The following is a 16,672-nucleotide window of genomic DNA, read 5'->3' as shown; positions in this document are numbered from 1 at the left end:
TTGTCTTATCATATCACACTTGTTTTAAATCCAAACTTCTATCATCTTTAAAAAATGCTTCAAGTATAAGTCCTCAACATAGAAATGATGTTTTGATCTAAAGCTCCCCCCAATTATATTGAATAGTGTTTGATGGTCGTATCTTGTCTAAACAAAACCTGTTGGCTGTGTCTGCATGTGGTTTTAGGGCTGGACAGAAACACAGGAAATCTTTAGGGGAAGTGTTCTGTCTGCCTTCTGATGAGTCACATTTCTAGACATTTCAACTTGTGGACAATTGGATGGTTTTTTTTCTCACATTTGCATGCTGAATTTTGTTGGCCTGTCAAAAGAAGGTTACATAAACGACTGACCAGCCCAGGCTGAAAAGCCTCCCCAGGGAAATTGAAACTTAGAGGCACTCAGAAGAGGAGCCATGGAGATGCAGGACATCTCTGAGGGGAAGGAGAAGAATGAAGGAGCAGCTGAACCGATGCTGCAGGTTCAAACTGAAGGTGAGCGAGAAGCTTCATGAGAGGATTCTGCAAGCCCATGGTTAAAAAAAAAAAAAAAATCTTTGTAGTGAGACAGTGTAATGATGAATAAAAACTTGATTCTCAGAGTGAAGTAAACTTTTTAGATAATTTTGATTTTTAAAATGTGCGCTTGTGTGTTTTTGTTTGCAGAGGAAGCAGAAAATGCTCAGTATGAACTGCTAAAAAGTCCATCGGAGGATTTGTATGAAGAGGCTCATGGCAGAACTTCATTTAAACCTAAAGCAGGTACCCTTCACTTCCAAATCTCATGCAGAATTTGTGTGATTTGCAGCAGCAAACGCCCAAACGCAGCACGTTTCAGCATGCCTTTTTTTTTAGGTTAAAGTTGCCTGCCTCAGTGAAAACCTTGAAAGTTGTTGATATGATTTACTGGAATTATCTTTGCTCTGAGTCATGAGGAGCTTCGCCCTCTCACAACACAATGACACGCAGAATGAAAGAAAAACTGATAAAACAAAAACAAGAAGTTGCATTTTTTAAAAAGTTATACCAGCAATGAAAAATTGTGCATGACTACAGCTTGCATAATAAGGTGTTCACTGTCAAGAAATAGTGTCTGGTTTCCTTTTCTCTTTTCCCCTGCCAGAACCAAGGTTTTTTGGTATTAAAAAGAAAAACTGAAAAAAAAAAAACGAAAAGAAAAAACTTAAAAAAAGAAACATTTTTGTGCATAAAAAGCAACAATCCAACCAACAGCATTTGAAAATACTACAGGAACATACAGCGGATAAGTTGAGAACAGAGGATGAGAGGAGATGAATGGACTTACAGGATAAATAAAAGTAAATGTTACCACATCAACTTCACTGGAATGCATTTAAGAAGTATTAAGCCAAAAATTCAATGATTTTGTGAGCCTTATCTCCTGCAGCACGCCATTCTCAAATTGAAGGGTGTAAATAAATTTCTACTCATCATTGCAATATGATACAGGCTCACCCCTCATCCCTGATGTGTCTTCATTAGAAACAGAAGAAACTGAAATGTCAAGAAAACACTTTTTACCACGATGACCTCAGAACATGTAATGTTTAATTTAATTTTCAGTAAAATTGTTGTATTTCTCCTAGTTTTACTTCAGCATTCGAAGTTTTGGACCTCCTGTGAATGAATGCTCTGCGCAGGAGTGAAATGACCTCGGGGGAGAAATCCAGTCTGCTGTTTATCCTTTTTTTGTCCTTCTCCTGGGAGACACTGTCTTCAAAGAGATAAAAGTTTTGCACAGAAGCGAACAAACAGGCTCTGTGCTCCTTAAATATCCCAGCCGTCAGTGAAGGTCACGTTGCCATGGTGACGGACTGTCTCGCGCTGGGACAGAAGACGTTCAGGGGGAAAAGGCAGAGCAGTGCGCAGTTTGAACTGTCCGGACATTTTTCCACCATGTATATCAAATTCTGTCGCAGTTTATTTGTGGACAAGAAAGATGAAGGCAGTGGGAACTTGTCGAAATTATCGGTGGAGCTGGAAGAAGACAAAGGTAGCGTGGCGCAGCGTTTTTGTTGTTGCTGACATCTGGCCGGTGGTTTCTTCTTCTCTCTGTGTTGTTGTTGTTGTTGTTGTTGTTGACATCTGGACGGTGGTTTCTTCTCCTCTCTGTGTTTTTATTGTTGTGTGTTGTTGTTGTTGACATCTGGCCGGTGGTTTCTTCTCCTCTTTAGAGAAACCGGGCGAGGGGAACAGCCGTCTGTACCGGTCAGCCTGCCTGGTCCTGGGGCTCCTCTGCCTCGCCCTGCTGCTGCTCGTCATTGTTCTCTTTGTGAAACGTGAGTATTATTTTTGCTTACGTTGTTACACCGAACCCTTCCAACACTGCGGCTGTGACAAGAAAGCAGATTATGCAGCATTTTATCCAGGAACCACTGGAGTTAAATGTTTCTGAGTTGATTAAAGTGTTACTTGAACACGAACAAGCGGACACTAACCCGGATATATGGTGAAAAAAGTATCTGCACTGTTAATTTAACTGTTTATAGAGTTAATGCTGGAACTCTGGCGCACTATTAACTGTTTCAGAAGTGGTAATTTAACTCTCAAGAGTGTGGACCTATATAAATCCACAAAAAGTGTTGAAATCAACTCTGTGGGAGTTAATTAAACCCTGACCATTTGCCATGCAGCGTTCTTTTATTAAGCATCACACCAAACACAAGTTTTTACAATAATAAATGAAACACTAAAGTAAAGAATTGTGTGTTTAGTGGCTATTTCTTTGTTGTAATTTGATTCTTGGCAACAAAAATAAAAATCAGAAAATTAGATTATCATTTCTCTTTTGAAGGATGTTAAATTTACGCATTTGTGGGAAATGATGCTGAGTCAACAAGCATCAACAATAACAACTACAAAAAAGCTGTTTGACATTGAGATTGAGATTGAGATTAGTTTATTTCGATCGTATTGAAAAGTATACCAACCAAAGCAACACCACTGAAAACCAGGTTGACCGAAAAGGTTTAGGCTGAAGCTACATAGCTTATACATGTCTAACCTTCTTCCTGTTCAACATTTTTAACAAAGCAAAACAAACAAACAAACAAAAGCAAAAAAAAGCAAAAAAAAAGCAAAACAATCTCAACAACCAGAGTACTTAATATTCCAACAAAGAACTAAAAAGAAAAAGAAATAGAACCGCACAAAATATTCAAAACACATGTACACACACATATATGTACATAGCCAAATTTACATACATGCACTTTTTTCTTCTTCTCTTCCTTCCTCTTTCCCTTCTATTTATTTTTCAATACCTCCTCTTCTCTCTTCACCTTTCCGTTTCCTACCTTTCCTCCTTTTTTCTCTTTTTTCCCTATTTCCCCCCTGTTTGCCCATTTTTCTGTGTCAAGTTATATTCTCACCTCTGCTGCTCATCCCACAAATGCACAAAAAAGTATGATTAAATTAATGTTACATAATATGTATAGAATGCATGAATAGGAATGTGTGAATTTGGTCAAATTTTCTCTTTCGCAATTCTTGAAATTGCCTTCAAGAACACACAAGGGTTGGAGCTTCAGTGAAGTTTGATCAGTATTTTATAAACCATTAAAATGAAAAGGACCAGATTTTCCAGTATTTCATGACCAAGATGACTTGTTACAATAAAGAAATAATTCAGCAATCAGACTCTCCCTAACTTCTTGTTGCAATAGAATCTCTACAGGAATACATTGAAGATTTGGGGTATTGATATTATCCTCTAAACTCTTCTCACTGTGTTCTGTTTTGCAGTCCACACTGGATCCACAGTCTGCCCAGAACAAGGACAAACTGCACCGGCTGACAAGAAGAGGACTCCTTTTGGTCCAGTGTGCAGCTATGACCAGTGCCAGGCCTACTTCAACAGAGGGGAACTTCAACGTGAGTGTCGTGCCAGGAAGGAAAACCAAAAACACACTTCAAATTAAAAAAAAAAAGGAAAGACAACAAAGGAAGTGAAATTATAATGGATAATTTCATGGGCAGGTCCAAGTGGTAATCACTTCTCACCCACAAGGTTTCGCTTGTCTTTTCTCTGCGTCTGGATGCGGTCTTGTTTTCTTCCCACAATCCGGAGACGTCCTTGTCAGATTAAGTGGCGATTCTAACATCTTTATCTCGAATAGGCCTGCTTCCAGAAACCCGCAACTCTGACTCGATAAAATGGGTGTAGAAGATGAAAAAAGTTCAGCCAGCATGTGATGGTTCAGGGACAGTTCTGCTTTCACTATGACCAGACTTGTTTCTTTTTTCAATCAAGACTTGGAGGAAGTTGACTCGTGCTTTTGTTTTCAGATTAAAGGAAGTTTTTTTTTTTTGATTCAAAGATTCACAATCACTGCTTCCTCAGGACCAGGGGTCTGCAAAGTTTATAATCAGTTTAAGAAACACAAAATTTATGTGGAGCTGCAAAATATTGCACTGCAAACATTAAAGGAAGACAGTGTCTTTTTTTTGTATTTTTACCAATCACATCCTCTGAAGAGAAAGATGACTTTGAAGCTCGCAAATCCATTTCATGAGGAAAATGCAATGAAATCTGTGGGAAAAAAGAATAGACAATATTTTCTGACTAAACACAAAACATTACAACTTAATATTTCTGAGAAATCTTTTAGTAAATCATGTGATAATATTCTTAAGGATAAGTGTATAAAGAAAAAGCCTAAAGAATCTCTTCTGATTTGTTGAATTGCACTAATCGTGTGAAAGGCTTTTTCCATGTTTTTGTTGTACTCTTATTTTGTGTTTTTAATGTGTTTTTTTCTTACGTCTCCAGAATGCGAGTGCTATTGTGCACCTGGCTGGAAAGGTTATGGCCGGTCCTGTTTCTTCTTCTCCACCTTCCGGCTGAGTTGGGACGAGAGCCTGCAGAACTGCACCAGTAGAGGGGGATCTCTGGCTATTGTTAACAGCCCAGAAGTTCAGGTGGAAAACTTTAAAACCATTTGCTTTCTGGCTGGGTTGTGTAACCGTGCTCATAATAATAATAATGATGGTGTCAGCAGTGCGTGCATTTATTTTATCGTAGATGGTACTCTCTCTGTTGTAGAATTTCCTGGCCAGAGCAGGGAGCCTGACGTATTGGATCGGGCTGAGAGAACTGAATTCTGGCTGGACGTGGGTCAACAGGACGGTGCTGCGAGAGAGGTGACTCTACCAGGATGAATACTTATGACAAGTCCAGTGCTTCTGTTGCACTAGACTCCAATATATTGAACAAAGCCCCTCATAAAGGCAAATTAGAAGTCGAAAAACAGACCAGAATATAATTCTTATCTAAAAATGCTAAATAGCAAAGTGAGATAATCAGCAGATTTTAAATATGCACTGATTATAGTAGAACAGAAAAGAAATAGAATTGACAAAAAGGCTTAAAAGACATCCAGCAGCAAAAGGTACTTATTGTTGCTTGGAGTTAAAGTACATCCTCCCAGCCTGTAATTAATAAGGTCATTCAACGTCTTTATACAAGGCGAGCGTGCCCATGGACCGGTTGTGGCTCAGCTTGTGGTTTGATCAGACATGCTAGGTGGCTTTGCATGGAAGTGACAGATGCTGTGGTTAGAAATAGGGATGTGCCCACTTAGTTACCTAAACACTTCCACGTTCATCATCTCATGCAAATAGTTGCATAAGCACTGAAACAAGGGTCAAAAGTTGAATTTTCATTAGTTTTAGTGTTTCTTTTCCTTTTGCTGCTTTGACACAATAATATAGTTTTTATGAACGATTGAAGAGTTAAAAAGTCAATAACATTTTTAAACTGTCATGTTTACAGTGTAACGGTCGCTATTGCTTCCTGTCTGCTTGCAGTCACTGGGCCGAGGCTCCGCTGACCGGGGACTGCGTCGCCCTCATGGGGAGAAACCCACCTGACAAGAACTGGATCAAAGCTTCCTGCCAGGCTTCCACATACTTTATCTGTCAGCAGAATTTCTAAGGTTTTTTGACAGAATAATGAACAAATGCTCTGTCCACAAATTTCCTCCATAACAAGTCAAATCATTTCTGTGTCCACTTCACATTTCAAGCAGTAAAATCTTGCGAGTTTTCATATAGCAGTCTTAACACTGGCAGAGCTGTGCATTCGGGGTGTACTGACTTTTTTCTGAAGACTTTTACTGTATTTTGATACTTCCCTGTTATCAGGTCGTGTCACATTTATGCACTGTGTGCTCGTGTTTCTTGTTGCCTGGCAGCTTCACAAATGTAGGCCAGTATTGTTTGTTTTCATAGTATTTTATTCTCATATAAAAGTAATAAACCGACTATGTTAAACGTCTACATTTCACCTCATTTACATGCTACATATGTTTATATACTGCTAGAAAAATAACACACTCTGCTCTATAGCATAATACTGCAGGAACAATTGCACCGTTGGTTACATGGCGGAACTTGGTGAGTTGAGTCGTTTCTTTGCCAGTTCAGTGAAATCCAACAACTCTTGATATCGGCTTCATATGTTCAGGATTTGAATATGATAGAAATGGCCCAGAACCTCCTCCTTAGACATATTTAATGTCCGGGTCGTCTACCGACTCCTCCTGCTCCATCTCCAGGCCTAAAGTGCTGTGCCGAATCATATCCCACCCTGTCAGGGTTCTCCTGTTGAATCCTCTGTTTTTATGCCTGAGCTTCACAGTTTCCTTGACCGTGTCGGACTTCTCCAGCTCCTCTCTTTCATTTTCCTCCTCTTTCGAGAAAGCTTTAATATAACGTCGCATCTTTTGTATCATGGGGTCATGTCTGTCTTCAACCCTGCAAAGAGGACGAGGGAAACAGAAGTCAGGAGTCAAGTTTCATCGTCAATGCTACGATTATTTACTGACATACCGGATATGTTCTTTTGATCCGTTCACACACGTGCAAAAACAGGAAATTGAAATTATGATTTAGAGAAGTGTGGAATTTTATGTTGGTGCCAGAGACATAAAAATAAATAAATAACTGCTGAGGGAGTCAAATATAAGATCTGACAGGCTCCAGAAGTGTTGCCACCTTGAAATAGATCTTTGCTTTGTGCAACAACGGAAGTCCTGCGACTTCGTTTCTTCCATCATGCATTTCCTGACGGCTTGGTGAGTTAGTGAGATGGTAGAAATATCACAGAATAAACCTAAAGTGTTATAAACTGTAAACAGTAAAACTATGGCGTCCGTCCATCCGCTCTACGTCTCCAGACTGAGGGCCGTGAGGGCCGGACGAGACCCCGGCTGGTGATGGAGGAACAGTAGTAGTGGTACTTTATAGGGGATCTCACACACACACTCTCACATCTGTGGGCCATTCAGAGACACCAGTCAATCTGAGACACACGTCTTCAGAATATGAGAGGACGACACACACACAGGGAGAACATGCACAGGGAGAATCCTGACATGATGCCACTGCATCCTTGCGTTGTACTGTCTACAATGCCAGTATCAGTTAAATTCTGATACTTCAAGCAGATTGTCACCGATCAGCCATAACATTATGACCAGGGAAAGTGAATAACAACTGATGATCTCTTTTTGATGGGATTTGACACTGGAGAGGATGGGTTATATCTATATTTTAGAAGCTGAAACATCAGCAGGGTTAAGGATTTGAATGAGCCTGACAAAGAGTAAACCGTAATAGCCAAACAGCTGAGTCAAAGCCTCTCCAGACAGGTGGGCCCAGTCTGCAGTGGTCGATATCTGTCAGAGGTCACCCAAGAAAGGAATAGTGTTGAATGGGTGACGGCCGTGGGTCCATTCAAGCCTCAATTCATGAATGTAAAGAATCCACTGCTGGCGTCTCTGTTCCAGATATCAGAGCCTTCAGAGGTGTAGTGAAATCCATGTCCAAGTCCAAGTTTGAGCAGGTGGCTGTAATTTTATGGCTGATTTGTGTACGTTCACCAGGTTTAGGCAGTTGCTCTGTACATAGCAGTTATTTTTAATAATCTCATCTGACACTTTCACAGTGAAAAGCTATGCTGATTTTTTCCCAAAATATGTGTGTTTATGTAACGTTGTGTACTGTGTGTGGCGGCGTTGCCTTAGTATCAGCACCGTGTCACTGGGAAAATAAGACGGGCCTCTTAGTGACAGCACAGTATCATCTGCGGCTGCAGTGCATTAAGATTACTCAGGCTGTGGTCAGTGGGCAAGTTTCTTCCTGTGTGACTAATGCAGTAAAAATAGTGAGCCTGGCTCGGGCATTATTTTTGCACTTATATGTGTCTGCTGCCGTATTTTGCATTCAACTTTTTTTTCTTTTTAAAGCTTCTTTTTCTTGGTCTTGCTGTAATTTTGTACCTGAGGTACCAGCGCTCCTTCAGTCCGTAATTCAGCCCACACACCCCGAGCCGAGGCCACAGGCAGCGGGGAAGCCTCCGCTCCAGCATCAGAGTCGTGGCCACCACCTGTGAAACCACAGCAAAGCTTTAACCGTGACTCAGCAGTTTCAACGCTTTCCCAATCAGAGATGACGTGCGTGCGTGTCTGTGTGTATGTGTTTGTGCTACCTGAGTCCTCCAGAGCTCGTCTCGCTCCTGGGCCACCCTCCAGTGCGTGTCACTCATCATGGCGATGAGCAGGTTGAGGAGGAGGATGTAGGAGACCACCGAGAAGGTGCAGTGCAGGACGTGGACGATGGGCGGGGTGAAGATGGTGTGCTCCACCGGGAGGTCGATGAGGCCCACGCTCAGCTCAAACTGGGAGAAGAGGGTGATGGGGAAGGAGCGGTACGAAGGGATGGCGTCCGGTTCCTGCGTCATATACACCATCCACAGCGCTGCGAACAGACGGGAAGATAATGTTGAAGGTCGAGGGCCTGATAGCGACGTCGGCCTGCCATCATTGTCATGCTAACGAACCAGAGTTTGCTGTCATTGGTGTCTTTACTCACACCTGAAACATCTGTGAGGTGGAGTGACACAGCTGTGAAATAGCTGAATATAAACACTTACAGAAAATCTCTCATCCAATCAGACTGTTCTGTGGAATTAACTTTGACAACAGAATGTAATCTTTCAGGCATTTTGTTAATGAGATGTAGCATTGTGCAAGTCATACATGTGAGATACGAATCAGTGTTGTGCAGCCATTGACTGTAATATATTACTTGCAAATCATTTACTTCTTGCACAACACTGATGATATTAACTAGTTTTCTTCAGCAATTTTAAGCATGCAGTAGTCTCTAAATGTAATTTGGTTATTAGAGCTGTGAAAATGAAAAGATATTTTTTAAAATGGCGATTAATTACACTTACAGTTACAGTTATATTACGTTGTGTGTGTGTGTGTGTGTGTGCATGTCTGTATAAAGTGATTTTCATCGATTTGCACGATCTACTGATTGAGGCGCATAAAGAATTAATAATAAGAATAACGATAATAATCATTTAAAAAAAAGTATTTTGCAAGCACTGTGAGAGATGTGTGAATTGCCAAAAATATACTCACAGGTGGAAAAACCAATGAGCACAATGAAACTCAGCCACATGAACTTGGTCAGGTCTCCAAATATAATCTAGGAGGAAATGAGACACACATACACAAACCTCAAAAACCAGACCGACACATGAATCCCTCTGCCTGGAAACACACAGGTGTGAAGTACGAGACTCTTCCGAGTTACTGGTGAGCTGCTTCAGCAGGACGTCACGTCGAGGCAGGACTCACCTTCTGTATCATGATGACGTACGGGCCGAGCATCTCAAAGCCTCGGGCGAAGAACATGACGTTGCACCAGCCCAGGACCAAACACACGGCCATGACCTCGGCCTCTCCCTGCACCTCGCAGGCTCTGAACACACACAGCAGCACCACCAGGCAGGCATAGCTGATACTGGACAGAACAGGAGGAGCAGTGAGGTCAGGCTTTCAATCAGACAGTCTCCCTCAGGAATTACACCTCTGCCTGCACACTAAAATGTTCTGTATAATCTCAGACCTGGAGCTTTTTCCTCTTTTAGACTGTGCAGCTGGAACCAATAAGGTGAAGCAGCTTTTAGTTGCTACACTCATCACCTGTGGAACAAACTTTCTGAACATCTGAGGACTGCTGACACACACTTTTCTTTTCAAATAAAGACTCTAAGCATTATTATATGTAAGGACTTTTGGAAAAAACTGACTTAACTTATTTTATCACCTTTATCTTTATATTTAGTTTATTTATTCATTATCCCCTCGTTGTCGGTATTTGGGACACCAAATACCAATACGTGAAAAGCACAAAGTCGATTCAATGAAGAGGATGAGGATGTGTGAGAAAGAATACGAGAGTATTTCATACTCTGAGCTGCGTAAGATTCTTATGTACTTGTGTTGATGTACTTCTTTTATTTCTTTGTGAAGCTTTATTTTTTCCCTTTATTTCCATTTATGGCACTTTAGATAGCCTTGTGTCTGAATGGCTCTCGATGCTTTTCAGATGAACATTAAATCTTCATTTGGTGCTCAGGAGTAGCTGTATTTACAGGATGACGTGGAAGGGGCCTCCCAGTGCCGTCTGGCCGAAGTAACGCCTCGCTCCCACTCTCAGGATATCAGGGATCTGTTAGGAAAAATACACAGAGGAGGATTTATCAGTGCATTTTATAATGTGGCTTACAGAACGTGTAAAAACAAGCATGTTTTACAAACTGACCTCCAGTAGGAGGATGAGCAAAGCGCCCAGGATGCTGATGACCTCCCCCGCCAGCCGCAAGCTGTCCTCATATGTCACATAACTCTCCTGAGGCGGAGAACAGGGAATCATGTTTGTTTTAATATTACCATGTTGTTATGTTAGACCTTATCTGTTCGGACAGTGTACAGTTTGACATTTACACAACTTTACATCCAAGCATGAACAAGCAGGGGAGAAAGAGGCAGAGTGAAGCAGAGTGGGCAAGACGTGACTTTCATCATAAGGACTTGATATTTATTCATAAGTATATGGGAAAGGCAGTTTACAAGTGGATGAAGCACCAAGAAGCACTTTTTTATATTAAAAAGGACGATTTAAAAACATAATTATCACAGTGAAAGTAAAAAGAAGAGGATTATCATAAAGGAAAAACACCTTATTTTGTTGTTATTCAGGATATCTTTTTTTAAACTTTGTCATTACTCTTATTTCATCCACATGCAAACTATATGCAACACATCTGAAATATTAGAACCATAACATGAAAACTAAATCTTCAGTGATTTTTAATATTCCATATTATAATATTACGATAATATTATGAGAGCAATAATTATGGAATCCAGTTTAAATTATATGAAGAACATTTAATCTTGCAAGACATTTTTATATTTTCTTTTTACTTTTACTTTTTTTTTTTGATTGCAAGTTAAGAGTATAATTAATTGAAAAGAGGTTTAGAATTTATTTGTTAGAAATTCTAAACAAGGATATTTTACTGTAATAAATCAAAAGAAAAGCAAAGTTTTAAGATGCAAGCATACTGTTGTATTCAGATGGAAGTTTTTTTTTGTACGTTATAGTAGTATAAATAAAGCAGTTTGTGACTCATGAGATTCAGTTAAAAGTACACTCCATTTCTTTGAAAAGAAAGTGGCATCAAGACAAAATGCTCAGCACAGTTTAGTATTTCATTAAATGTCACAATCTGAGTCTGGATCTTTCTTTATAGTGTATTATGAACCACTATAGTAAAATTTGACTTGAATTCATGACTGGAACCCACATTGAGCGTCTTCTGGACCCTGATGGTTTTGTCCATGTCTGATTTTGTGTAGTTCTCCGGAGCGTCCTTCAGAGGGCGGAACACACAGCACAGGGTGAAGGTCCCGATGTAGAGGAGGTACAGCAGCAGCAGCAGCCTGAAGCAGAGCGGGGAGGAAGACAGAGCATGAAGCCACACGGGGCAGGTTTAGACGTCTCACCTCGAAAAGAAAACGGGTGAACCTTCACCTGAAGTAATGTTTCCCGTACAGGTTCCACTTCAGACTGACCAGCTGTCTAACAGGAGTGACCTCAAGTATCCTTCTTGCCTGGAAGAAAGAATGGGTTTGTACTATCTCTCTACATCTCGCCATGCTCATTATTCACACAGCAAAGTGAGTGATTTTACATCCTGTCAAAATGAAACTTTACCACGAGGCCCCTGGACTGAAATAACCCCGATACGCCTGTTCTACTGTACGTGTTCCTCCTGTACCTCTCTCTGGTGGCTGGCCACGATGAGCTCAAGCACTGACATGCTGTCGGCCCACGAGTCGATCTCGGTCAGGTCGTACAGGTGCGAGCTCAGAGGGCCCAGACTCCACTGCACCACTCGCCTCTTGTTAACCAGGTGCTGAAAAGCCTGAGGAAAAAAAAAAATAGAGGGAATCCCAGCAGCGAGGACAAGATTAGTGAAATAATCTGCTCAACTCCTCATGTTGCGCAGTCTCCATATGAGCTCTGCTGAGCTCCAAACCCACCACGATGTTCCCCTCCTTGGCAGCCAGTTTAAAGGGCGTGAGTCCTCGGTAGTTTGGCACCATGTCGAGAGGCACTGGCTGGTCCAGCTCCGCATCGCGTGTCAGAATCAGGTCAATGGCCTGGCATGCAATCGTCTTGTTGGGCTGCAGAACCAAAATGTGAAGCAATGTGTTGCCTGAAGAGAACGAGAGGGGAAAAAAAAAGAAGTGTAGACATGAGACGGAAGAGAAAACAAGGCCATGAATCATTAATAACTGATAAAAATGAGCTCATATGCATGACTGAATTAAAACCCTGAGGGCCTCAGCTGTCTGTGTCAGTTACATTTTATCTCCAGGCTCCTTGAAACGAGTCAATATTCCATAAATAAAACCATTAGTTGATCAAATTAGTTAAGTAATTGACAGGATATTAAATTACATGCAGTTTGGCTGCTGCTGAATTATAACCTGCATCTAATACGTTGGTTTGAGTTTATAAGAAATGAAACATCACAAGGCTTTCAACAATAAGGGCATTTTGATTGTGTGGATAACAATTGACGTTTTATCCACTGAGAGCCATTTGTACTCTCACACATCTAAATGGACCTCCTCTTATGTTGCACACTTTCCCCTCTTTAGCAGTGTGAAAGTGCTTGACGCTGTTGGTCACATTCACCCACTCACACACATCAATGGACGCAGCTGCCATGCAAGGTGCTCGACCTCTTTCGGGAGCAATTTGGGACTCGGTTTTGCCAGAGGCTCCTTTGGCAGGGACAGGGCGAGATGGGAGATCGATGACCTGCTCTGCAAACGGAGCCACAGCCGCCCACACCAGTAAAGAAGCTAAAGCAAACTACAGGATAAAAATACACTAAATAGTATTCATGGTTATATTTTTACATATTGATGACTCTCGAGAGTAAAAGAGGAAGTTTCTTGGAAATATACCCACTCCAAAAAAAAAAAAAGCACCCGGTGAAGGACAGCTACAGATGTCGACCTGAGTAAAGTGAAGCTGGCAGGTTTTGTTTTTGAGGTTAGAGGCCTCATGCTGTTGCCCTCTGCTGAGCTGTTAGTGATTATAGCAATAAAAGTACATATTTTTGTAAATTGGGACTCAGTGTGATTCATACCTCGGTAATCCTGGACCCGAGTGCTCGCCCCTGCATCTATGACCATGGAAATAATGTCCTCGTTTCCAGCACAAGCAGCAAAAGACAGGATGTGCTCACCTGTTCAAGGAAACAGTATTTTCAAATTACTGATTTGTGTTCACAGTAGCATACCAGAGTTTTATTTTATTTTTTTATTTTTTTGATAAATGCTTGACATTTTCTTTGTTTACATGTCCGTCATGTTTGGATTGTCTCGCCACCAACCGTCCAATTTATGGCCGATGGCTTCACACGTATTTTTAGCAGAAGATCACTGATGTTGACGTACCGCAGTACAGAAGGCCTCCGATCCGCTTCCTAAAATACAGACCGGTGACTCGAGGCGTGGACACGTCACCGCCACGACTAATCAGATGACTGACCAGGTTGATGTTCTGATTCACCACGGCGATGTGGAGAGGAGTGACACCTGAGGGAGAAACACGGTCAGATCTCTGCAAATCAACTGCTTCTCTTTAACCTCTGGTGTTTTGATCAACATTATTAGATCTCACTATCAAAGTATAGTTTACTTACGTGGAAATAAACTGACGTATTGGAAAAAAAACACAACTAAAAGTAAAACTTCCCAAAAGCAATACTTAACAACAGTTGCTTTAATTCATAACTTTCCCCGAGAAACAAGCATGCACTAAGTTTAGTATTGAGGAAATACTTGAACTACTTTTAGACATTAAACTTGCAAGACTTTTGGAGTTTTAAAAGATCTGTGGAATAGTTTTGATCATTTGTGAAATGCTCATGTTGTTAAATGCATCCCACCTGTTTGCATGCACATGTATTCATTTGAAGAGACAGGTGTTTGTGTGCGCGTGCATGGATTTCACATGCGAACCTTGGAAAAGCTCAGAGGTCATGGGTTCGTTGATGAGCTCGGGAGCTCCGTCCATCAGAGCCACGGCGGCATCCTGGTTATCGTTCATCACAGCAACATGCAGAGCCGTCTCTCCCAGGGCCCCTGCATGAGAGGGCCACAGCGTCACAGATTAACACACACACACACACACACACACGCGCGCACACATTATCCCACACACACACACACACACACACACACACACACACACACATTACCACACACACACATCATTTTTTTTACCTTACCTCTCTCGAAGATGTTGGTGGAAGCACAGCTGAGCAATTTCTTAATGCAGCCAGTGCTGTTCTTTTTAGCCGCATAGAAGAGAGGAATGTCATTTATGCTGGGGAAAGACATCAAGTGGAAATCATTTAAATGCACATTAAGAAAAAAATACACCAAAAATCTAAAATATATGATTTTAATTACTGAGTAAGTGAAGAGTATTTATATAGCGTTTTTTGCAAATAAAATCATAAAGTGCTGTACAGAGCAAGGTGAAAGACAATACAGACTGTTATACATATCACAGATTCATCTGGAGGATATTCAGCCAAAAACCAATGATAAAGCAAACATAGAACAGAAAAATTGACATTTTTTTTGCCTTTTTTTGTTAAGTTGTGAGGAATATTCTTAAAGGAATTTTGAATAAATATAATTTAAAATATTAACAAATTAAAAGATGGTTGAGAAAAAAACTCAAATAAATAAAAATAATACAACTATTTAACTAAGTATCTAACTGAATGGCATGGTGATGATTTTCACTCTATTGCTAAATAATAATCTTAACAGCATAAACTGGTCTAGGAAGGCCAGAGAAAGATAAAATGTCTCTAAGAAAGATACAAAACACCAACTGAGTCGTATTCAAGCAGCTTAATCTTAATTTAAACACAACCTCGCAGATTTTTGGAAGTAGTGCATTGAGGTATCAGATATGTTTTTATTACTTTTTTGTGTGGAGCAGAAACGTCTCATCCAGCATCTCATTCCATCCTTTCTTGTTTTGCAGGCGAAACTTCAGCTGGCTCCACCAGTGGTTGAGCTCGCTGGGAGCAGATCTGGCCAGAGACGGAGACATGGACACCCGGCGTTTGACTGCCAGAGCCAAACAGGGTGGTCACGTTCAAAAAAGGAAAAAAGAACAAAATGTGGGTTTAGACCATCAGTCAGTTTCTACTTTAACGTTTAGGCCTTGAAAATATATTCATTTATGAGACTTACCCTTGAACAAAAAGTGTCGCTCCCCAGCTCCTGATGATCCTCACTCATAACACTCCAAATTGCAACCAGCGCCTATGAAATGTCTTTCAGGAGAGGTGAAAACCTTGTGTGATTTCCATTATATACGACCCAGCTGTGAGGGAGGAGGCATGCGGACGGCTCGAGGATGAATGGGTGGAGAAAGAGGACGGCTGCAGGTACGGCGGGCCGTAATGAGCAGGTAGACTTTCACCTGCTGGTCAGAGAGCCCGCAGAAGAAAGTCCAGCTTTGAGCTCCAACTCACTGCCAACCCAGAACTCCTTCATCACGCTGATTCAAAATCTTCTGCTAGATTCAGTCACCTTAAGACTGAGGAGCAGACAGTGGCTCCATCCCTCATTCAGCTGAATGTGTGTGTGTGTGTGTGTGTGTGTGTGTGTGTGTGTGTGTGTGTGTGTGTGTGTGTGTGTGTGTGTGTGTGTGTGTGTGTGTGTGTGTGTGTGTGTGTGTCGCCACCAGGTCGGTCTGCATTCCTCTGCTCCACCAAAACCTGCAGGGCCACCATGAAAATCCTGCCATATCATGACCGTCAACGCCTTGTTCCAAAACCTGTTTGGAAATTGCAAGGTGTTTCATCTGAACCCAGGGCTGAAGCTCAGACCAGGCACAGTGGTTTTGCTCTCAAGATGGATGAATTCCTTCAAGTGAAACTGGGATTAATCGGGGAGTGTGAGCGCGGAGGTGATGTAAGATTTTCAACGTGCTTCCTGTCATACACGAAAACACAATGCAGTGACTTTCATTCACAGTGATTTAACATGTTGAGCACCATCTGCGTGTCAACAGGAATCATCATACTGTAATTGCCGCGTTTCAAAGACCATAATGAGCATTTAGAGGCTGGCAGCATCACGTCCGATGAGGGCATGCCATAATCCTCTGAAAGCAGAAAACACGTTTCAGTTTTATACGTACATATATATTCTTAAAGCTAGAAACTGATAAGAAAT

The 16,672-nt window shown here is 41.3% G+C and overlaps 2 protein-coding genes across 3 annotated transcripts; one reads left to right on the top strand and one right to left on the bottom strand.

The window, feature by feature from the left end:
• The first annotated feature begins 343 nt into the window (after window positions 1-343).
• Window positions 344-6,297, top strand: LOC115397029 (natural killer cells antigen CD94). Of its 2 annotated transcripts, XM_030103191.1 has the most exons (7): window positions 344-494; window positions 666-761; window positions 2,195-2,299; window positions 3,765-3,893; window positions 4,792-4,940; window positions 5,065-5,162; window positions 5,829-6,297. In XM_030103191.1, exons 1-7 carry the CDS (start codon window positions 416-418, stop codon window positions 5,953-5,955), a joined length of 783 nt encoding a protein of 260 aa, XP_029959051.1. In that variant the 5' UTR covers window positions 344-415; the 3' UTR covers window positions 5,956-6,297. The 2 variants fall into 2 exon arrangements, with proteins under 2 accessions (XP_029959051.1, XP_029959050.1); XM_030103190.1 differs by lacking the exons at window positions 344-494; window positions 666-761 and adding an exon at window positions 1,809-2,013.
• A 77-nt stretch (window positions 6,298-6,374) lies between these two features.
• Window positions 6,375-15,964, bottom strand: trpv6 (transient receptor potential cation channel, subfamily V, member 6). The gene is made up of 17 exons (XM_030103100.1): window positions 15,683-15,964; window positions 15,409-15,556; window positions 14,698-14,795; window positions 14,429-14,551; window positions 13,862-14,002; window positions 13,552-13,650; window positions 12,431-12,606; window positions 12,166-12,312; window positions 11,919-11,998; window positions 11,692-11,827; window positions 10,644-10,730; window positions 10,474-10,550; window positions 9,674-9,839; window positions 9,455-9,521; window positions 8,512-8,780; window positions 8,303-8,409; window positions 6,375-6,776 (listed from the first exon to the last, which is right to left on the bottom strand). Exons 2-17 carry the CDS (start codon window positions 15,537-15,539, stop codon window positions 6,524-6,526), a joined length of 2,157 nt encoding a protein of 718 aa, XP_029958960.1. The 5' UTR covers window positions 15,540-15,556; window positions 15,683-15,964; the 3' UTR covers window positions 6,375-6,523.
• Between the last annotated feature and the right edge of the window lie 708 nt (window positions 15,965-16,672).

The sequence above is a fragment of the Salarias fasciatus genome, chromosome 11 (assembly GCF_902148845.1).
Source record: "Salarias fasciatus chromosome 11, fSalaFa1.1, whole genome shotgun sequence".
In the NCBI taxonomy this organism is placed as follows: domain Eukaryota; kingdom Metazoa; phylum Chordata; class Actinopteri; order Blenniiformes; family Blenniidae; genus Salarias; species Salarias fasciatus.
Note: the sequence above shows the minus strand (reverse complement) of the source record. Positions and strands in the feature narration are given on the sequence as shown.